This window comes from Oncorhynchus gorbuscha, linkage group LG12 (genome assembly GCF_021184085.1).
Source record: "Oncorhynchus gorbuscha isolate QuinsamMale2020 ecotype Even-year linkage group LG12, OgorEven_v1.0, whole genome shotgun sequence".
Classification (NCBI taxonomy): domain Eukaryota; kingdom Metazoa; phylum Chordata; class Actinopteri; order Salmoniformes; family Salmonidae; genus Oncorhynchus; species Oncorhynchus gorbuscha.
The window spans coordinates 81,392,398-81,416,760 of NC_060184.1; the positions used below are offsets into that span (position 1 = coordinate 81,392,398).

A 24,363-nucleotide genomic window follows, 5' to 3' on the forward strand; every position below is an offset into this window, starting at 1 on the left:
TTTAGCATGTCATTGTTTTCCAGACATTTCACATTGAGTAGTCTACTGGGGCGAGGGGTAACCCTCTACATATTTATTAATAATCAGTTATCACAACCCAACGTTCGCTCCCAACGTTCGCTTAAGAATTCTAGACATATGCTAAATAAATTCAAATCGAAAACATATTGACCAAAATAAAACCATTTTACAACGTGCCTCCTCAAATTTGATTGATCTGTATGACTCCCTGATCAAGTAAAGGTTCAATAAAATAAAGAAACAAAAGTTTAGCTTGTGTTAGCCCCTCCGAGGCGCTAGGGGGAGCTGTGTTCAACAGACCGTCCCATCACCTGATGGTGGGGCACATTTTGAATCCATAAGAAAAAATGTGTTTATTTCCTGTTATAGTAAACAGTTTGAAAACATTAGCGATGGAGGCTGATCCAAGTAACAGAACATTGACAATTACAAGCACGACAGATGAAAATGTATGCTTTTCCGATGTGACAACTGTTGTTAAAAGATGGATGATCGACTTCAGCTTTGTTAGTTTGTGTCAATTCTTCAAAGAGGGCAAATTTGAAGAATTCAACCAAACGATTTCGACGCTGGAAAGTAAGTTTTGCCGGTTGAGGTTAATTTAGTTTATATGGACTAATGTAACGGGTGTGTATCATTCTGTTTTAGCGATAATTGACGGTACCCCTCATTTAAACACCGAACAGAGACAGAAAAGGCAGATATGTGGCTTCCTCGCGCGGATAATGCACGGGAAACATTTAGGTAAGTTATTAACCCAGCTATATTTTAGTTTCGTTTTTGTTGCCTTTCGTTTGTTTTGCATTGCAGGTATCAATCAGTACTGATCTTTACGTTTAGATGTCTCGATAGCTTTATTAACTAGTATAATAATAATATGTCGTTGTTTGTTTATAGACGTGTCCTTCGGCAGAGACGAGCGGTTGTCGCCTCTGATGTCGGCTGTCGGTGTCTGGGCGTCTCAGGAAGAGACTGTGGCTGATCTCACTCTGTTCCAGCACATCACCAATCTACTCTATGTTCAGGTCATGATTTAATGTGTCGGTTTCTGTGCTCTACTGTGTATACTGTCTGTCTACATGTAACAATTCATTATTATTATTATTATTATAGTCACACACTAACCAGACCCGGAGCCGCATCAAAAGTCTCGGAGCAGAAGGGGATTTTTTTATTTTTTAGGTGGGGCAGTTTTGTCTTTTGTAAATTCCAATGAAAAATGTTACATGAGGATGAAAAGGGCAGGGTTCCAGGAAAACTGTAGTATTTTAAATCTTCTCTGGAGCAGTGTGGATAAATGTAACATTTGGAGTACAGTGGCATATCCCATCCCAGCATTGAGGTACGTTTTCCGTCCCATATCTTGTACCAGTCCACGGTGTCTTAATCTAACTATATAATTGACTTCCGACCTGAATGCAGCTTAGTGTAAACCAGCGTAATGGTATCATCTGGCAACATGGACAAAATAAAACCTCATCCTTGATCGACACTCTTATTCTGAGAGGAATATAGCACATACAAGCTGTGAAACCGGGATTTCTAGGTATTGTCTTGAATTCTGTTTAGAGCACTGGTGAGCTGTGCTTAACTCACTGGTCTTTCCTCCCACTGTGTTGCTGTGTGTTTTGACTCACTGGTCTTCTCTTCCAGAGTGTTGCTGTGTGTTTTGACTCACTGGTCTTCTCTTCCAGAGTGTTTCTGTGTGTTTTGACTCACTGGTCTTCTCTTCCAGGAGTGTTGCTGTGTGTTTTGACTCACTGGTCTTCTCTTCCAGGAGTGTTGCTGTGTGTTTTGACTCACTGGTCTTCTCTTCCAGAGTGTTGCTGTGTGTTTTGACTCACTGGTCTTCTCTTCCAGAGTGTTGCTGTGTGTTTTGACTCACTGGTCTTCTCTTCCAGGAGTGTTGCTGTGTGTTTTGACTCACTGGTCTTCTCTTCCAGGAGTGTTGCTGTGTGTTTTGACTCACTGGTCTTCTCTTCCAGAGTGTTGCTGTGTGTTTTGACTCACTGGTCTTCTCTTCCAGAGTGTTGCTGTGTGTTTTGACTCACTGGTCTTCTCTTCCAGAGTGTTGCTGTGTGTTTTGACTCACTGGTCTTCTCTTCCAGAGTGTCGCTGTGTGTTTTGACTCACTGGTCTTCTCTTCCAGAGTGTTGCTGTGTGTTTTGACTCACTGGTCTTCTCTTCCAGAGTGTCGCTGTGTGTTTTGACTCACTGGTCTTCTTCCAGAGTGTCGCTGTGTGTTTTGACTCACTGGTCTTCTCTTCCAGAGTGTCGCTGTGTGTTTTGACTCACTGGTCTTCTCTTCCAGAGTGTCGCTGTGTGTTTTGACTCACTGGTCTTCTCTTCCAGAGTGTCGCTGTGTGTTTTGACTCACTGGTCTTCTCTTCCAGAGTGTCGCTGTGTGTTTTGACTCACTGGTCTTCTCTTCCAGAGTGTCGCTGTGTGTTTTGACTCACTGGTCTTCTCTTCCAGAGTGTTGCTGTGTGTTTTGACTCACTGGTCTTCTCTTCCAGAGTGTCGCTGTGTGTTTTGACTCACTGGTCTTCTCTTCCAGAGTGTCGCTGTGTGTTTTGACTCACTGGTCTTCTCTTCCAGAGTGTCGCTGTGTGTTTTGACTCACTGGTCTTCTCTTCCAGAGTGTCGCTGTGTGTTTTGACTCACTGGTCTTCTCTTCCAGAGTGTCGCTGTGTGTTTTGACTCACTGGTCTTCTCTTCCAGAGTGTCGCTGTGTGTTTTGACTCACTGGTCTTCTCTTCCAGAGTGTCGCTGTGTGTTTTGACTCACTGGTCTTCTCTTCCAGGAGTGTGGCTGTGTGTTTTGACTCACTGGTCTTCTCTTCCAGAGTGTCGCTGTGTGTCTGGAGAAAGGGAACTGCGTCATGGCTTCATCAGCTCTCAAATGGCTCGAGGAAGAGTGTGAAATCCCACAGGTAAGCAATGCCTCCACAGCACATATATATGACTGGGGACTTTTAAAGTACCTGTCCAGTGTTTACGGATTTCCATGAAATAATGAATGAGTATATATATGAGTGGTCCCGGGTCTGTGTGTGCTCTTGCCATCTCCATTGATGTCAGTGTCAAGCCATTTGGAATGACAATGAGTGACAGGTAGTTGTCGTGATCGCACCAACAGAGTGGCACTCGGGCTATATTTCCCTCCCTTCGTTTCCAGAACTTGGGAATCAAGCTGTCATTGATTGTGAGTAAGAGGGACACGTACCACCCGTTCCTGCTCAACTTCAGCTGGAACCGTCTGCTGGAGAACATACAGACCTTCCTGGATCGTTTCCTGGAGAAACACCCGTCGGACTTCCTGCTCCAGGTAGGGACCTGAACCAGTGACTAGAGTTGGGTTATCCAGATGTTCATACCGGTCTTCTCTCTTCTCTTTTTTGGGGGGGATTTCAGTTTAGAAACACAAGGGGGCGCCAAAACAAAAGCCCATTGGGTCTTCGATTATTAGAATGCTAACATCATGAGCACAAGTAGTAGTGATTTTTACATGGAGGCTGCTAGCTAAATATGCTAAAGACGCAAACAAAAAATAAATGAATTGCAAAGATTTACACTACCGGTCAAACGTTTTAGAACACCGACTCATTCAAGGATTTTTCTTTATTTTTTATAAACTATTTTCTACACTGTAGAATACTATCGAAGACATTAAAACTATGAAAGAGTGTGCAAAGCTGTCATCAATGTAAAGGGTGGCTATTTGAAGAACCGCAAATATAAAATATATTTAGATTCGTTTAACAATTCTTTTGGGGGGGGGAGTACCTACATGATTCCATATGTGTTATTTCATAGTTTTAATGTCTTCACTATTATTATACAATATAGAAAATAGTAATAAAATAAAGAACCCTTGAAAGTGTAGGTGTTCTGAAATGTTTGACACTATCCATTTCTCAATTGTCGCAATGATTAAAAATCCTTATTTAACCTGTCTTCTCCCCTCAAACCTCACTAATGAATTAAGTGGATGTAACAGGTAAGGGATTGCGGGGGGGGGGTGCACTGGTGCATCAACTACAGAAGCAGGGAATAGCCTCCTGTCCTATGGGTCCTTCTGGCTCGTACAAGGCCAGGGAATAGCCTCCTGTCCTATGGGTCCTTCTGGCTCGTACAAGGCTTATATACTTACTTAGGGATAATCGGGTGCCTTTTGGGAAGTAACTCCTGTAATAGTGTTTTTATTCAGCTTGACCCCCTGTTTTTCAGGCAGCCAGTAAGGTGGTCAAGGCAGGCCAGGAGACAGGGGAGGATTCTGAGACTCGGGAGGCGTCATATACGACCAGCCAATCTTCTGAACACTCCAAAGTGTAAGGACTGGTTCAATATATCTTTAATCTACTATAATCTCACTATTTTATAGATTCATTCACCGTTGTAATATAGGTGTCTTTTGGAGCGTTTTCCATCACAGTAGCCCTGTACACTGACTGGTTAAACACAGGCGCATTGTCATTGGCATCCAGGACAGTGATCTCTATATTTACTGAGCCAGATCTCTGCGGATTTCCACCGTCAACAGCGATTAGCTTAAGAGAGAGACGAGGATGCTCCTCTCTGTCTAACGGTTTCTGAAGAATTATTTCAGCATATTTTCTTCCATCTGTTTTTAATAACCCTGCATACCAAATCAAAATTATTTGATTAGACTTCTTATTATTTGATTTTACTGAATTGAATGTAGTAATATTTGTTTTGTGTGTTGTCCTTCATCGTAACAGTGCATTCTGTGTAAATTCAGTCTTGTCGACTACGAGCGTGAATTCAAATGAAGATGCTCAACCGACGCATTATGGGGGAAACGACCTCAAACGGTCATATGTTCAGTTCAGAAATTATCTTTGAGGTGAAAGTAACGTATGCTGCTTTTTCCTATCAGGAATCAGGAGACCAGTGTTCTTATGAGGTGAGTGTTTGCAGTAAGTTACTTTGAATGAATGAGGGGGCCTCCCCTGGTTAAGGGCGCTGTACTGCAGCGCCAGCTGCGCTACCAGAGACACTGGGTTCGTGCCCAGGCACGGTTGTAACCGGCCGCGACCGGGATGTTGGGCCGACGCACAACTGGGGGGGCGTCGTTTATAAACTGTTGTGCTATTTCTGAGAAGACTACACACACACAATGATTTATGAAGTTGACGCACGCCATACATACTCGTGCTTCTTGTTTATAAATCAGACCTGTCAGAAAACGACGCGCGTGAACGAGCATCATAACTCTGTCTGAAAACACCCATCAGGCACCTTGTTTTTAATGGTGACAATATAACGCTCCTATTTGCTCTATACTTTGGAGGTATTGGCATTATGCCAAGATACCATATAAAGGAAATAGTTTCAAACGCAAATGTCTTTTTGGAGGTGTTGTCAGAATGTTTCCTTTTACGGTGACATTATTTGTTGTTGTTTTCTGAAAGACACAAACAAATGCAAATTTGTTGTGGAGCTGTAAACAGATAGTTTTTAATTGGTTTATTTTCAGTAATGTTTGGCGTTTTTTACTTTGTCCCGACCCCCTAAATATCCGGCCCTGCCTCACAACATTCAGAAATATTGTCTACTTGAACACAATAGAAAAAACTACAGTAGACCTCTTTACAATGGTAACATGTTAAATTCTACTGTATGTTTATAAACCACGCACCCTGTCCTCTGTATGTATACTAGCCTATCTAATATCAAACACTTCAAATGTAAATTAACCTATCTAATTGGCCCAATTTAACGAGATGCTCAGTTGTTGTATGGCTACTTGGTGAATATGAACTCATCATGGCCAGAAAAGATTAAATGTTTATGATACATGTATTATGTTTCTAAATGAAATATGGTCTCTGCACGACATTTCCTCGTTAGAGTTTTCAATTGAATAACTCTGTCTGTTTTATCATTTTAAACTATAGAGCAAGATTAGGCTGCTTGAAATAGCTCATCTATTTACTACTGTGAAGTGGGTCTGTTTTTTTAAATGAGAGATGGGACGAATGGTATTGGTCTATAGGCTATTTTCACCAGTGTGAAACCATCCAGTCAGAAAATTAATTTATTCTGCAGTGGTCATGGAAACTAAATAAATCATAGAAAATCAATGCTTTTTTTCCCTAATTATTTTACAATGATACATCTATTTTTCACTCTTCTCACCAACAGCAAATGAAATTGTATCTTGTTATATTTGGCTACATGTTATTTTAGTTGTTTTAAAGGCTACTGTTGCCTCTTAAATGCCAGGAAGTGTGTACGCACGAGAAACTGCGCACGAGAAACTGTGCGCATGGTCTGAAGTTTGTTGGAGGATAAGCACATTTCTCACGTCTAGTTCAGTCTTTATAAACTTTTATGTGAACTCATGTTTTGAGTTATATTTTGCGACGTTTATAAAGGAGGGCCTTGGTTCAAAAGGAGCTGGCTGTGGGGCCCCGGTCAAAAGGAGCTGGCTGTGGGGCCCCGGTCAAAAGGAGCTGGCTGTGGGGCCCCGGTCAAAAGGAGCTGGCTGTGGGGCCCCGGTCAAAAGGAGCTGGCTGTGGGGCCCCGGTCAAAAGGAGCTGGCTGTGGGGCCCCGGTCAAAAGGAGCTGGCTGTGGGGCCCCGGTCAAAAGGAGCTGGCTGCATAAGGAAATAGGGTGCCATTTAGGAAGCATCATTGTCTAATGATATATTGCATTTCTCCTCAGACCCAAGAAGAAGCTGCTGTCAACAAGGAATATTCATCCCTGGAAACCAGAGTCTGGCAAGAAGCCTGCACTCACTGTTATGAGAAAAGGGGGTATGGTCTTCCACTCAATTCAATTCACTCTCTGTCTCTCTGTACAGTGTATTTAAGATCTTGGGTGGTTTTTAATGCTCTTTGTTCTGTCACAGTAATTGTCTTATTGCTCTTGAGAAAGAACATGGTTGTAATGCCAAGTAGAAGAACTAGCTACAATGTTGTCCATGTAAAATGTACAATCTATTTATCATGCTGTTTGTCTCTGTAAAGTTGCCTCTCTCTCTCGCTGTTTGTCTCTGTAAAGGTCTCTCTCTCTCTCTCTCTCTCTCTGTTTGTCTCTGTAAAGGTCTCTCTCTCTCTGTTTGTCTCTGTAAAGGTCTCTCTCTCTCTCTCTCTCTGTTTGTCTCTGTAAAGGTCTCTCTCTCTCTCTCTCTCTCTCTCTCTCTCTGTTTGTCCCTGTAAAGTTCTCTCTCTCTCTCTGTTTGTCTCTGTAAAGGTCTCTCTCTCTCTCTCTGTTTGTCCCTGTAAAGTTCTCTCTCTCTCTCTCTCTCTCTCTCTCTCTCTCTGTTTGTCTCTGTAAAGGTCTCTCTCTCTCTCTCTCTGTTTGTCTCTGTAAAGGTCTCTCTCTCTCTCTCTCTGTCTGTAAAGTAGAGTTTAAATGCTCATGTTCTATAATAGTTACACAGTGCATATTTACCATCTATCCAGATGTAATATGTATTACATTACTTCATTCTTGCTATGTAATAACTGGGGACAAAAATGGCATGTATGTGAAGTGTATAAAAGATGAAAACACGTTTATTTTTGTCCTCTGAAGGGAGGATGGACCCAAAAATAAACCATAAAAAGAGAAGTTGACTCTCTCTCTTTGTCTCTCTCACTCTCATATGCTGTTTGTCCATGCAGTGTCGACGAGGTTGACCTCCCGAAGAGCCTCGTCTGAGGCGACCCTGAACACCAATACAACCAGGAAGAATCATGGCGTAGGTCAACTAGAGCAACCTGATGAACATTTCTCCAATTAAATGTTCCCAAGGAAGAATCAAGTTTTTATATATATTATATATAATTATATTATTTATATTATAAATATATTATATATAACTATATTATTTATATTATAAATATACTATTTATATTATATATAATTATATTATTTATATTATATATTATTTATATTATATATAATTATATTATATATATAATTATATTAATTATAATATATTATTTATATTATATATATTATTTATATTATATATATATTATTTATAATTATATTATTTATATATATATATTAGTTCTGATGGCGTACAACAGTTGAATTAAGCTCATGCGGCATTTAGAAGTTATATTCTTCAAGTATCAAAGGCTATTGTTAATTTTTTTAAGTCCAAAATGGATGTACCAACCCTCAGATTGCCCCTTTTTCTCCCCCGTGTAGAGGTGGCCGTGGGATCTGGACTTGGCACTGAAGGCGGGAGTGAAGCGCCACGGGGAGGGGAAATGGTCGCGTATCCTCCAGGAACACGACTTCCAGGGTCGCACGGGGGTTCAACTCAAGGACCGTTGGAGGGTCCTCAAGAAGGCGCATAAAGTCAACTCCTCCTAAGGCCCGTGTCTCAAATGGTATCTTATTCACTAAGAAGTGCACTACTTTTGACCAGAGCCCTATGAGACCTCCTGAATAGGGGAGGAAAAAAGGGTGCAGATTGGGACGTGACCTTCGGGACTAAGTTTAAGTCTGTTTGTGGATTCTGGGGTTTATATACGGTACTCTAGTGATCTTGCCTAGTTTTAATAAATAGTGTTATAGTTCAAGCTCCTTGGTTTTCTCTTCTTTTAGCTCTGTTTTAAACTAGTGTATTAGTACCGCTCACTGTACAGTTTTATATAAGGGATTGTAAATAGGTTATGCTTTTTGTGTCCTTGTATTTCCAGAGTTTGTGTGTGTGTGTGTGTGTGTGTGTGTGTGTGTGTGTGTGTGTGTGTGTGTGTGTGTGTGTGTAAGTTTAACTAAGGCTGTTATTCAATCCGAGGCAGAGGCAATGTCCCATCTGAGTGGAAATATGCCTGGGTTTACCATGACTCTCCATAAACAAACATGAGAACGTTTAAAAATAGCTGCATTGTTTTCAACCTGAAACTGGATTGAATCCCGACCTTTCTTAATTAACACAAGGCTTCAATGCCATTAACCGGTAACCACCAGTAGCTGGCATGATATTACTACCAGGAACCAGCAGAGGGAGCTATATATCTTTCTGTGGACAATAGCAGCTGAAATTGTATTTCAACTTTATTTTTTAGTTTTTTACAAAACCATTTATCCTTCTAGTTATCAATGGCTAAAGAAACAACGATTAGAACAAATTGTTCGATAGAAATGGAAAAATTGGTCAAACATGAATAAAAAATGTCTTTGTGTTTATTTTATATATTTCACAGTGTATTCATTTCTGCAATAGGGACAATACAAAAGCTCACTTGTGTTATTGTAAAGTAGTCATGTCTCACTTTGGATCGTCATATCTTGTCTGTACACAGGAAGGAGATACTCAAATATTCTGTTAAATAAAGATCCCTTTAATTTGCTGTGTGATTATTATTATTTTTTGCTGTTTAAGTACGAATATAGCTTGTTGAAGCTTGTCTGAAAAGTCACCCTATTCCCTACAGAGTGCACAACTTTTGATCAGAGCTCAAAGGGCCCGAGGCTCACCTGGCCAGCCTTCCTTTAAAAAAAAAAACCTGTCTGGTTCACTAGAGCCACTCTGAGAAGGTTTCTGAGGCTTTCTAGGCTGGTTCCAACAAAGCCTACGTTGTTGACACCAAGTAAACTATATTTGCACACATGACTGTATGTCACTTTGGATAAAAGCGTCTGCTAAATGGCATATATTATTATTATATTATTTCATCACCAAATGTTTATTGAAAACATAAATACTGAGCACTTGTATCGTTACGTTTGTTAGTTAGCGCCATGTTAGCGTTGACATGAAATGAGTCGAGACAAGACATGGTGTGAAGTTCTGGGACTTGCTGTAGCTCGTAAATGTATTTTGTGGTAATAGAAGTTTAAAACTTTTCACGTTGCTATTTCAAAAAAGCCGTAACGTATAGTTAAATAATCGGTCTGATTACTAATATAGTACTATATCAACCTTTTAACTTTGGGTTGTGGGGCAGTGAGAACACACATTTCATCAGACATAACGACACTCTGACTACTACCCTTCCATACACTCTGACTACTACACTTCAATACACTCTGACTACTACACTTCCATACACTCTGACTACTACACTTCAATACACTCTGACTACTACCCTTCCATACACTCTGACTACTACACTTCAATACACTCTGACTACTACCCTTCAATACACTCTGACTACTACAGTTCAATACACTGACTATTACACTACAATACACTCTGACTACTACAGTTCAATACACTGACTATTACACTTCAATACACTCTGACTACTACCCTTCAATACACTCTGACTACTACACTTCAATACACTCTGACTACTACAGTTCAATACACTGACTACTACAGTTCTATACACTGACTACTACACTTCAATACACTCTGACTACTACACTACAATACACTGACTACTACAGTTCAATACACTGACTACTACAATTCAATACACTCTGACTACTACCCTTCAATACACTCTGACTACTACACTTCCATACACTCTGACTACTACAGTTCAATACACTGACTATTACACTACAATACACTCTGACTACTACCCTTCAATACTCTGACTACTACACTTCCATACACTCTGACTACTACACTTCAATACACTCTGACTACTACCCTTCCATACACTCTGACTACTACCCTTCCATACACTCTGACTACTACACTTCAATACACTCTGACTACTACACTTCCATACACTCTGTCTACTACACTTCAATACACTCTGACTACTACACTTCAATACACTCCTACTAGGCTCCCACAGTATAAGATAACTGTAACAATAGACTACAGCAGACAAGGAGACATTTTTGGAGTTTTAAATAAATACACTTTTTTTCACAATGTATTTGGGCGAAGTCCTCTCTGGGCTAGATGGGGATCTGTGGAAGAGGGCCTCCCTTCTCTGTGAGCTACTCTGCCCCCAAGGTGGACAAGTTAACTGAGCATACATACACAGGGAACTATGAAATCCATTATTTTCCCCAAAACTATTTTCTCCTTTTAGATTTTTCAGGTTTTATATTAATTGTTTTTAGGGTTTTCACTCTCAAGCTTTTAAAATGTTTCTTTTTTAAACATGTAATGTTCTATTGGACACATTTCTTATCGTTGTGTGTAGTTACCCAGAATGCACCAGCAGGAGACCGTTGTTTGGTCAGCACTGTTTCTATAGGGCTCATGTGATTACAGAGTTTACAAAACAAATGACCATTGAAATTATGCAAATAATCGTGATATCTTTCTGCCAGGTAGGCAGAAGGTTACTTTTAAGGTTTTTTGGGAAAGCCTTTCTTGCTCTACCAGGAGACATCGTCGCTAACGAAGTAGAGACACACACAGACAGGAACATTCCTTTGCTGTTTCGGAACGTTGCAGGAAAGTGGGAATCGCTGATGCTGACTGACTGAATAGGCAACATAACACTCATTAAAAATGTCTAAACTTCAGTTGTTGCGTGTTAAACCTGAAAGAAGTTTTGACACGCAAAAAAAATATATATAAACAGAAATACGATTTCCCGATTAGCCTACATATCTGATTAATCTACTGTGTTGTTAGGGGTGTGACAACCTTACTATACGCGTAATCGTACACGGAAATTGTCAGTTGATACTCGGGATTGGAAAAAAACGTGTTTTATTATGCCTAAGTAGATAGCCATCTCCCTGCAGGTTTAAAGTCACAAAAAGTTGCAGATTAGGAGCAGCGTGGCAGATACATTTGGTATTTTATTAGGATCCCCATTAGCTCTTGCAAAAGCAGCAGCTACTCTTCCTGGGGTTCCACACAGAACACAGAACTCAGAACACAGAACACAGAACTCAGAACACAGAACATGAAACATAATACAGAACATCAATAGGCAAGAACTACATACACTGCTGTTCAAAGGTTTGGGGTCACTTAGAAATGTCTTTGTTTTTGAAAGAAAACCCCCCAAAATTGTCCATTAAAAATAACATCAAATTGATCAGAAATACAGTGTAGATGTTGTTAATGTTGTAAATTACTTTTGTAGCTGGAAACAGCTGATTTTTAATGGAATATCTACATAGGCGAACAGAGGCCCATTATCAGCCACCATCAACCCTGTGTTCCAGTGGCATGTTGTGTTAGCTAATCCAAGTTTATAATTTTAAAAAGCTGATGGATCATTAGAAAACCCTTTTGTAATGATGTTAGCACAGCTGAAAACTGTTGTTCTGATTAAAGAAGCAATAAAACTGGCCTTCTTTAGACTAGTTGAGTATCTGGAGCATCAGCATTTGTGGGTTCGATTACAGGCTCAAAACGGCCACAAACAAGGAACTTTCTTCTGGAACTTGTCAGTCTATTCTTGTTCTGAGAAATGAAGGCTATTCCATGTGAGAAATTGCCAAGAGACTGAAGATCTCGTACAACGCTGTGTACTACTCCCTTCACAGAACAGCGCAAACTGGGATGAGAGGATCTGCAGAGAACAATGGGAGAAATTTCCCAAATACAGGTGTGCCAAGCTTATAGCGTCATACCCAAAACCCAAGAAGACTGGAGGCTGTAATCGCTGCAAAGGGACTGAATACTTATGTAAATGTGATATTTCAGTTTTAAACATTTTATACATTTTCCAAAATGTCTAAAACCTGTTTTTGCTTTGTCAAAAACAGCTTTGTCGTTATAGAGTATTGTGTCTAGATTTTGTTGTGACGTTTCTGTCATTAATGCGATGACGGCTATTCATCGAATACTTACATACCACGTTCAATTATTACTCAATTCAATTAATCGTGTAACAATTAATTAAGTAGTAATCTGGGGCACCACGGGAAAAGTTTATTTAACGAGTTTCCCGAATTAACAAAAGAATATCAGAATATCTCGATAAACTATCCGTCATCCATCAATCATTTGCTCCTGAACGTCGTAATATCCTATAAACGAACCTTAGTCTCCGTGATGAATCAGTGATACACAAATTGGCTTAATTATTTATTTACTAACTAATGAAATAATCACATGGAAATACAAAAAAAACACACAGGATAGATTAAACAGTGAGAATTAACATGATACAATGAAAAGTCCCTAGTGGACTACCCCGATATTACGGCTTGTTACACAATTAAAAGGGGGGGAGACAAAGGAATTCAACTATCATACATCCAGTTGAAGTCGGAAGTTCACATACACCTTAACCTAATACATTTAAACTCAGTTTTTCACAATTCCTGACATTTAATTAGAGTAAAAATGCCCTCTCTTAGGTCAGTTAGGATCATCACTTAATTTTAAGAATGTAAAATTTCAGAATAATAGTAGAGAGAATGATTTATTTCAGCTTTTATTTCTTTCATCACAATCCCAGTGGGGCAGAAGTTTACATACACTCAATTAGTATTTGGTAGCATTGCCTTTAAATTGTTTAACTTGGGTCAAACGTTTCAGGTAGCCTTCCACAAGCTTCCCAAAATAAGTTGGGTGAATGTTGGCCCCTTCCTCCTGACAGAGCTGGTGTAACTGAGTCAGGTTTGTAGGCCTCCTTACTCTGACACGCTTTTGCCACTCCGATACCTTGACTTTGTTGTCCTTAAGCCATTTTGCCGCAACTTGGGGTCATTGTCCATTTGGAAGAATGTTGAGGAAATGGATGTCACAATAGGGCCTTCAGAATGTTGAGGAAATGCATGTCACAATAGGGCCTTCAGAATGTTGAGGAAATGCATGTCACAATAGAGCCTTCAGAATGTTGAGGAAATGCATGTCACAATAGGGCCTTCAGAATGTTGATGAAATGGATGTCACAATAGGGCCTTCAGAATGTTGATGAAATGCATGTCACAATAGGGCCTTCAGAATGTTGAGGAAATGCATGTCACAATAGGGCCTTCAGAATGTTGAGGAAATGGATGTCACAATAGGGCCTTCAGAATGTTGAGGAAATGGATGTCACAATAGGGCCTTCAGAATGTTGAGGAAATGGATGTCACAATAGGGCCTTCAGAATGTTGAGGAAATGGATGTCACAATAGGGCCTTCAGAATGTTGAGGATATGCATGTCACAATAGGGCCTTTAGAATGTTGAGGAAATTAAATGATTTGGATGACAAAAAGAAGGACAAAAATCTTAATAGTTAAAAAATATATAAAATATATCAAAAAGTTGTATACAAGCAAATTAATCCAGACCGGTCTACACGTTTTAAAGTTTGAATCACTTTTCTATCTTAAGAGGAGTAGCGTTCCAAACTATAATGAGTAGGAAAATACTACATGACCAAAAGTACGTGGACACCTGATCATCAAACATCTCATTCCAAAATCATGGGCATTAATATGGAGTTGGTCCCCACTTTGCTGCTATATAACAGCCTTTACTCTTCTGGGAAGGCTTTCCACTAAATAGTTGGAACATTGCTGCAGGGACTTGCTTCCATTGAGATACAAGAGCATTAGTGAGGTCGGGTTCTGATGTTGAGCGATTAGTCCTGGCTCGCAGTTGACGTTCCAATTCATCCCAAAGGTGTTCGATGGGGTTGAGGTCAGGCTCTGTGCAGGCCAGTCAAGTTCTTCCACACCGATCTCGACAAACCATTTCTGTATGAACCTCGCTTTGTGCATGGGGCATTGTCATGCGGAAACAGGAAAGGGCCTTTCTCAAAATGTTGCCACAAAGTTGGAAGCTCAGAATTGTCTAAATGTCATTGTATGCTGTAGCGTTAAGATTTCCCTTCACTGGAACTAAGGGGCCCGAACCGTGAAAAACTGCCCCAGACCATTATTCCTCCTCCACCAAACTTTACAGTTGTCACTATTCATTGGGGCAGGTAGCGTTCTCCTGGCATCCGCAGTACCCAGATTCTACACTCGAACTGCCAGATAGTGAAGCGTGATTCATCACTCCAGAGAATGCATTTCCACTGCTCCAGAGTCCAATGGCGGCGAGCTTTACACCACTCCAGCAGACGCTTGGCATTGCTCATGGTGATCTTAGGCTTGTGTGCGGCTGCTTGGCCATGGAAACCCATTTCATTACTTTCGAGACGAACAGTTCTTGTGCTGACGTTGCTTCCAGAGGCAGTTGGGAACTCAGTAGTGAGGGTTGCATCCGATGACAGACATTTTTTATACGCTTCAGCACTCGGCGGTCCTGTTCTGTGAGCTTGTGTGGCCTACCACTTTGCGGTTGAGCCGTTGTTGCTCCTAGAAGTTTCCACTTCACAATAACAGCACTTACAGTTGACCGGGTCAGCTCTAGCTGGGGAGACAATTGAAAACTGACTTGTTGGGAAGGTGGCATCGTATGACGGTGCCACGTTGAAAGTCACTGCGCTCTTCAGTCCGGGCCATTCTACTGCCAATGTTTGTCTATGGAGATTGTACGACTGTGTGCTCGATTTTATACACCTGTCAGCAAAAGGGTGTGGCTGAAATAGCAGAATCCACTCATTTGAAAGGTTGTCCACACCCTTTTGGCCATGTAGTATATGTTGAAGATTTAAAGTGGGGACTCTTGCTTCGCAAGCCACACTAACTACCTGAAATGAGCCACGTACAATTGCTCACATGGCAGCTTCTTGTCATTGTTGCTAGCTATTTGACCGTTCACAATCATAACACACTGCCTTCTTCCCCACACATCATGGTCGTGCTGTTGTCAGCCAACCTGTCTATATAATGAACAGGGTGCCAGTTGCCAGACTGGGGGCTTGCTGTGTGTTTATATGAAGAGGAAGCTGTGGACGTGAGGACAGGAGCAGTGTGCTGTTCTCTGGACCTTCTTCCATGTTCCTCGACAGCGAGAGTTCCCCACAGCCAGCCAATGGAGCAGCTCCTCACTGCAAAACACACAGGTCATAGGTTAATATGGCTCACAGCCAGCCTATGGAGCAGCTCCTCACTGCAAAACACACAGGTCATAGGTTAGTATGGCTCACAGCCAGCCAATGGAGCAGCTCCTCACAGGTCATAGGTTAGTATGGCTCACAGCCAGCCAATGGAGCAGCTCCTCACAGGACATAGGTTAGTATGGCTCACAGCCCAGCCAATGGAGCAGCTCCTCACAGGACATAGGTTAGTATGGCTCATAGCCCAGCCAATGGAGCAGCTCCTCACAGGTCATAGGTTAGTATGGCTCACAGCCCAGCCAATGGAGCAGCTCCTCACAGGTCATAGGTTAGTATGGCTCATAGCCAGCCAATGGAGCAGCTCCTCACAGGTCATAGGTTAGTATGGCTCACACACTTGTCCAATAAGAAACACTTGTTTCCATTTTCCGCAGGACAACTTTTCTCGATACTCGGGTCAGTACTTCCCACAAAGATAATATATAATGGATTGGTGGAGGCAGACAGTAATACCAGGAAATACCAGGAAATACCTGAAAGGTCATTCTAACAGGTGAGTTAGAACAGGGGGGGTCAATGCTACTTCAGCACAAAGAGAACACTGTGATGACCACACAACTACCGTTCCTCTGTGTGTCAATCCTTTCTCACACAAACATTTTTTGTTCATTTTTTATTCCTCACAAGTCTTCGTCATTGCAAACTGTTTTCCATTCAGCTTTGTCTTTCCTGTCAAATGTTACCACAAACTAAAACAACAACAAAACAATACTGTAGCATCATATTGACCTTGGATTTCTCCTTGGTCAATAATGTGCCTTTTTATAATAACAAATCCACTTATATCCTTTTCAGAGGGGCTTGGACATCAACGCTGCCTCACACTACACAATCTGCACTACATTGGGCCATTCTGGCTGGAACATTCCTTACTTTACTTTACAAATGTCTTTTAAAACATTCCTTACTTTACTTTACAAATGTCTTTTAGAACATTCCTTACTTTACTTTACAAATGTCTTTTAAAACATTCCTTACTTTACAAATGTCTTTTAAAAAATTCCAATTTTTTTAAAAACATTTACTTTCTGTATGTAAAAAATGATCCCTCCCGTGACCCGTACCTGTCGGATTCTTGACCGTCTCCCTGGCAGCTGCCGCTACGGTTACGCATGGCGGGTGGTCGGCACGCCACACACACCACGTGACCCTCCCGTAGGTACTGCATCCAGCGGGCGTGTGGTCGGGTCTCCGCCCTACAGTGAGGAGTCAGAGACTCTATCTTGTACTCCATACAGAACCTGACAGAAGGGGACGGAGGAAGGGGACGGAGGAAGGGGACGGAGGAAGGGGACGGAGGAAGGGGACGGAGGAAGGGGACGGAGGAAGGGGACAGGCAGAGGGTTTTCTGGAAATATCATATGTGACATTCCACACTATAACTTCACCCCACAAATGGCACTAGATTTGACCAGGGCCCATAGGTAACAAGGTGCCATTTTGAGACACAGACAAAGTTATTTAATTGAATAGTGACTTGAATTAAAGGGGTGGGGGTGGGGGGTGCTGGCTGGACCTTCACATCATAAGTCAAGGTCTCCCCCATAAGTGTTAACACACCGGTAGGTCTAGAGTAAATGGATATCAACTTTGATCTAGTGCACTATATCTTGGGAGCCCCCCCCAAAGGATCAATGTGAATGTGTCATTGGAATTTTCCTAGGTTGGGTCATCGCTAGGAATGTGTCCCAAATTGCGCCCTATTCCCTACGTAGGTGCACTACTTGTGACCACACATCATGGGGCCCTGGTCAAAAGTAGTGCACTTATGTAGGGAATAAGGTGCTATTTGGGTTGCGGCCTAGGTGTGTCTGCGGGTTTCTGTGCATTCAGAGCAACTTGGCCATTGTTATCCACAACCTTTGTACATGCACTGTTATTCATGTTTCATACCTGCTAAATACTAGTGTTGTATTTCAAAGAGTTTAGGATCTTAAAGCTGCCGCCCAGGGGTGGGTGGGTGGGAGGGATGGTGTGTGTGTGTGTGTGTGTGTGTGTGTGTGTGTGTGTGTGTGTGTGTGTGTGTGTGTGTGTGTGTGTGTGTGTGTGTGTGTGTGTGTGTGTGTGTGTGTGTGTGTGTGTGTGTGTGTGTGTGTGTGTGTGTCAGCCTCATATCCAGGTGGGTAAAACACTGTTGTTCCTGTATATTATGGGTAATCACTGTTGTTCCTGTATATTATGGGTAAACACTGTTGTTCCTGTATATTATGGGTAAATACTGTTGTTCCTGTATATTATGGGTAATCACTGTTGTTCCTGTATATTATGGCTAATCACTGTTGTTCCTGTATATTATGGGTAAACACTGTTGTTCCTGTATATTATGGGTAATCACTGTTGTTCCTGTATATTAAACACTGTTGTTCCTGTATATTATGGGTAAACACTGTTGTTCCTGTATATTATGGGTAATCACTGTTGTTCCTGTATATTATGGGTAAACACTGTTGTTCCTGTATATTAAACACTGTTGTTCCTGTATATTATGGGTAAACACTGTTGTTCCTGTATATTATGGGTAAACACTGTTGTTCCTGTATATTAAACACTGTTGTTCCTGTATATTAAACACTGTTGTTCCTGTATATTATGGGTAATCACTGTTGTTCCTGTATATTATGGGTAAACACTGTTGTTCCTGTATATTAAACACTGTTGTTCCTGTATATTATGGGTAATCACTGTTGTTCCTGTATATTAATCACTGTTGTTCCTGTATAATAAACACTGTTGTTCCTGTATATTATGGGTAATCACTGTTGTTCCTGTATATTAATCACTGTTGTTCCTGTATATTAATCACTGTTGTTCCTGTATATTATGGGTAATCACTGTTGTTCCTGTATATTAAACACTGTTGTTCCTGTATATTATGGGTAATCACTGTTGTTCCTGTATATTAATCACTGTTGTTCCTGTATATTAATCACTGTTGTTCCTGTATATTAAACACTGTTGTTCCTGTATATTAATCACTGTTGTTCCTGTATATTAAACACTGTTGTTCCTGTATATTATGGGTAATCACTGTTGTTCCTGTATATTAATCACTGTTGTTCCTGTATATTATGGGTAAACACTGTTGTTCCTGTATATTAAACACTGTTGTTCCTGTATATTATGGGTAATCACTGTTGTTCCTGTATATTAATCACTGTTGTTCCTGTATATTAAACACTGTTGTTCCTGTATATTATGGGTAATCACTGTTGTTCCTGTATATTAATCACTGTTGTTCCTGTATATTAATCACTGTTGTTCCTGTATATTATGGGTAATCACTGTTGTTCCTGTATATTAATCACTGTTGTTCCTGTATATTAATCACTGTTGTTCCTGTATATTAAACACTGTTGTTCCTGTATATTATGGGTAATCACTGTTGTTCCTGTATATTAAACACTGTTGTTCCTGTATATTATGGGTAAACACTGTTGTTCCTGTATATTATGGGTAAACACTGTTGTTCCTGTACATTAAACACTGTTGTTCCTGTATATTATGGGTAAACACTGTTGTTCCTGTATATTATGGGTAAACACTGTTGTTCCTGTATATTATGGGTAAACACTGTTGTTCCTGTATATTATGGGTAAACACTGTTGTTCCTGTATATTATGGGTAATCACTGTTGTTCCTGTATATTAAACACTGTTGTTCCTGTATATTAAACACTGTTGTTCCTGTATATTAAACACTGTTGTTCCTGTATATTAAACACTGTTGTTCCTGTATATTATGGGTAATCACTGTTGTTCCTGTATATTAAACACTGTTGTTCCTGGGTGGGAGGGATGGTGGGTGGGTGGGATGGTGTGTCCTGTGTGTGTGTGGGTAAACACTGTTGTTGTGTGTATTAAACACTGTTGTTGTGTGTATGTGTGTGTGTGTGTGTGTCCTGTGTGTGTGTGTGTGTGTGTGTGTGTCCTGTGTGTGTGTGTGTGTGTGTGTGTGTCAGCCTCATATCCAGGTGGGTAAAACACTGTTGTTCCTATATATTATGGGTAATCACTGTTGTTCCTGTATATTATGGGTAAACACTGTTGTTCCTGTATATTAAACACTGTTGTTCCTGTATATTAAACACTGTTGTTCCTGTATATTAAACACTGTTGTTCCTGTATATTAAACACTGTTGTTCCTGTATATTATGGGTAATCACTTTTGTTCCTGTATATTAAACACTGTTGTTCCTGTATATTATGGGTAAACACTGTTGTTCCTGTATATTATGGGTAAACACTGTTGTTCCTGTATATTATGGGTAATCACTGTTGTTCCTGTATATTATGGGTAATCACTGTTGTTCCTGTATATTAATCACTGTTGTTCCTGTATATTATGGGTAATCACTGTTGTTCCTGTATATTAAACACTGTTGTTCCTGTATATTATGGGTAATCACTGTTGTTCCTGTATATTATGGGTAATCACTGTTGTTCCTGTATATTATGGGTAATCACTGTTGTTCCTGTATATTAAACACTGTTGTTCCTGTATATTAAACACTGTTGTTCCTGTATATTAAACACTGTTGTTCCTGTATATTATGGGTAAACACTGTTGTTCCTGTATATTATGGGTAAACACTGTTGTTCCTGTATATTAAACACTGTTGTTCCTGTATATTATGGGTAAACACTGTTGTTCCTGTATATTATTAATCACTGTTGGTAATCACTGTTGTTCCTGTATATTAATCACTGTTGTTCCTGTATATTAATCACTGTTGTTCCTGTATATTATGGGTAATCACTGTTGTTCCTGTATATTAAACACTGTTGTTCCTGTATATTAAACACTGTTGTTCCTGTATATTAAACACTGTTGTTCCTGTATATTATGGGTAAACACTGTTGTTCCTGTATATTATGGGTAAACACTGTTGTTCCTGTATATTAAACACTGTTGTTCCTGTATATTATGGGTAAACACTGTTGTTCCTGTATATTATGGGTAATCACTGTTGTTCCTGTATATTAAACACTGTTGTTCCTGTATATTATGGGTAAACACTGTTGTTCCTGTATATTAAACACTGTTGTTTTTGTATATTATGGGTAATCACTGTTGTTCCTGTATATTATGGCTAATCACTGTTGTTCCTGTATATTAAACACTGTTGTTCCTGTATATTATGGGTAAACACTGTTGTTCCTGTATATTAAACACTGTTGTTCCTGTATATTAAACACTGTTGTTCCTGTATATTATGGGTAATCACTGTTGTTCCTGTATATTAATCACTGTTGTTCCTGTATATTAAACACTGTTGTTCCTGTATATTATGGGTAAACACTGTTGTTCCTGTATATTAAACACTGTTGTTCCTGTATATTAAACACTGTTGTTCCTGTATATTATGGGTAAACACTGTTGTTCCTGTATATTAAACACTGTTGTTCCTGTATATTATGGGTAAACACTGTTGTTCCTGTATATTATGGGTAAACACTGTTGTTCCTGTATATTATGTTGGTAATCACTGTTGTTCCTGTATATTATGGGTAATCACTGTTGTTCCTGTATATTAATCACTGTTGTTCCTGTATATTATGGGTAATCACTGTTGTTCCTGTATATTATGGGTAATCACTGTTGTTCCTGTATATTAAACACTGTTGTTCCTGTATATTAATCACTGTTGTTCCTGTATATTATGGGTAATCACTGTTGTTCCTGTATATTAAACACTGTTGTTCCTGTATATTAATCACTGTTGTTCCTGTATATTAAACACTGTTGTTCCTGTATATTATGGGTAATCACTGTTGTTCCTGTATATTAAACACTGTTGTTCCTGTATATTAAACACTGTTGTTCCTGTATATTGGGAAACACTGTTGTTCCTGTGGGTGGGATGGGTAAACACTGTTGTTCCTGTGTGTGTGTATTAATCACTGTTGTTCACTGTGTGTGTTCCTGTATATTATTAATCACTGTTGTTCCTGTATATTATGTAATCACTGTTGTTCCTGTGGGTAATCACTGTTGTGTGTTCCTGTATATTAATCACTGTTGTGTATATTAAACACTGTTGTTCCTGTGTGTAAACACTGTTGTTCCTGTGTCACTGTTGTTCCTGTCATACTGTTGTTCCTGTATATTCCACTGTGGGTAAAACACTGTTGTTCCTGTATATTATGGGTAATCACTGTTGTTCCTGTATATTATGGGTAAACACTGTTGTTCCTGTATATTACTGTTGTTCCTGTAATCACTGTTGTTCCTGTATATTATGGGTAATCACTGTTGTTCCTGTATATTAAACACTGTTGTTCCTGTATATTAAACACTGTTGTTCCTGTATATTAAACACTGTTGTTCCTGTATATTAAACACTGTTGTTCCTGTATATTATGGGTAATCACTGTTGTTCCTGTATATTAAACACTGTTGTTCCTGTATATTATGGGTAAACACTGTTGTTCCTGTATATTATGGGTAAACACTGTTGTTCCTGTATATTATGGGTAATCACTGTTGTTCCTGTATATTATGGGTAATCACTGTTGTTCCTGTATATTAATCACTGTTGTTCCTGTATATTATGGGTAATCACTGTTGTTCCTGTATATTAAACACTGTTGTTCCTGTATATTATGGGTAATCACTGTTGTTCCTGTATATTATGGGTAATCACTGTTGTTCCTGTATATTAATCACTGTTGTTCCTGTATATTAAACACTGTTGTTCCTGTATATTAAACACTGTTGTTCCTGTATATTAAACACTGTTGTTCCTGTATATTAAACACTGTTGTTCCTGTATATTAAACACTGTTGTTCCTGTATATTATGGGTAAACACTGTTGTTCCTGTATATTAAACACTGTTGTTCCTGTATATTATGGGTAAACACTGTTGTTCCTGTATATTATGGGTAATCACTGTTGTTCCTGTATATGTTGTTCCTGTAATCACTGTTGTTCCTGTATATTAATCACTGTTGTTCCTGTATATGGGTAATCACTGTTGTTCCTGTATATTATGGGTAACACTGTTGTTCCTGTATATTAAACACTGTTGTTCCTGTATATTAAACACTGTTGTTCCTGTATATTATTAAACACTGTTGTTCCTGTATATTATGGGTAAACACTGTTGGTCCTGTATATTATGGGTAAACACTGTTGTTCCTGTATATTAATCACTGTTGTTCCTGTATATTATGGGTAATCACTGTTGTTCCTGTATATTATGGGTAATCACTGTTGTTCCTGTATATTAAAACACTGTTGTTCCTGTATATTATGGGTAAACACTGTTGTTCCTGTATATTAAACACTGTTGTTTTTGTATATTATGGGTAATCACTGTTGTTCCTGTATATTATGGCTAATCACTGTTGTTCCTGTATATTAAACACTGTTGTTCCTGTATATTATGGGTAAACACTGTTGTTCCTGTATATTAAACACTGTTGTTCCTGTATATTAAACACTGTTGTTCCTGTATATTATGGGTAATCACTGTTGTTCCTGTATATTAATCACTGTTGTTCCTGTATATTAAACACTGTTGTTCCTGTATATTATGGGTAAACACTGTTGTTCCTGTATATTAAACACTGTTGTTCCTGTATATTAAACACTGTTGTTCCTGTATATTATGGGTAAACACTGTTGTTCCTGTATATTAAACACTGTTGTTCCTGTATATTATGGGTAAACACTGTTGTTCCTGTATATTATGGGTAAACACTGTTGTTCCTGTATATTATGGGTAATCACTGTTGTTCCTGTATATTATGGGTAATCACTGTTGTTCCTGTATATTAATCACTGTTGTTCCTGTATATTATGGGTAATCACTGTTGTTCCTGTATATTATGGGTAATCACTGTTGTTCCTGTATATTAAACACTGTTGTTCCTGTATATTAATCACTGTTGTTCCTGTATATTATGGGTAATCACTGTTGTTCCTGTATATTAAACACTGTTGTTCCTGTATATTAATCACTGTTGTTCCTGTATATTAAACACTGTTGTTCCTGTATATTATGGGTAATCACTGTTGTTCCTGTATATTAAACACTGTTGTTCCTGTATATTAATCACTGTTGTTCCTGTATATTATGGGTAATCACTGTTGTTCCTGTATATTAATCACTGTTGTTCCTGTATATTAATCACTGTTGTTCCTGTATATTATGGGTAATCACTGTTGTTCCTGTATATTAAACACTGTTGTTCCTGTATATTAAACACTGTTGTTCCTGTATATTATGGGTAAAACACTGTTGTTCCTGTATATTATGGGTAAAACACTGTTGTTCCTGTATATTATGGGTAATCACTGTTGTTCCTGTATATTAAACACTGTTGTTCCTGTATATTAATCACTGTTGTTCCTGTATATTAAACACTGTTGTTCCTGTATATTATGGGTAATCACTGTTGTTCCTGTATATTATGGGTAAACACTGTTGTTCCTGTATATTATGGGTAATCACTGTTGTTCCTGTATATTATGGGTAAACACTGTTGTTCCTGT

The 24,363-nt window shown here is 39.3% G+C and overlaps 2 protein-coding genes across 3 annotated transcripts in view; one reads left to right on the top strand and one right to left on the bottom strand.

The window, feature by feature from the left end:
* Positions 1 to 407: 407 nt before the first annotated feature.
* terf1 (telomeric repeat binding factor (NIMA-interacting) 1) lies at positions 408 to 9,341 on the top strand. Its single transcript, XM_046293052.1, has 10 exons — positions 408 to 597; positions 670 to 765; positions 919 to 1,046; positions 2,867 to 2,953; positions 3,199 to 3,348; positions 4,251 to 4,351; positions 4,921 to 4,947; positions 6,712 to 6,803; positions 7,656 to 7,732; positions 8,191 to 9,341. The coding sequence occupies exons 1-10, from the start codon at positions 414 to 416 to the stop codon at positions 8,356 to 8,358; spliced, it is 1,110 nt and encodes a 369-aa protein (XP_046149008.1). The 5' UTR covers positions 408 to 413; the 3' UTR covers positions 8,359 to 9,341.
* Positions 9,342 to 14,693: 5,352 nt separating this feature from the next.
* The window catches only part of LOC123991442 (somatomedin-B and thrombospondin type-1 domain-containing protein-like), a 24,400-nt gene continuing 14,730 nt past the window's right edge, over positions 14,694 to 24,363 (bottom strand). For both annotated transcript variants that reach the window (XM_046293057.1, XM_046293056.1), the window contains 2 exons: positions 16,930 to 17,106; positions 14,694 to 15,796 (listed from right to left, as the gene is read on the bottom strand). In XM_046293057.1, the coding sequence (XP_046149013.1) occupies positions 15,679 to 15,796; positions 16,930 to 17,106 (295 nt within the window). In that variant the 3' untranslated portion in view covers positions 14,694 to 15,678. The remainder of the gene's footprint in view (positions 15,797 to 16,929; positions 17,107 to 24,363) is intronic.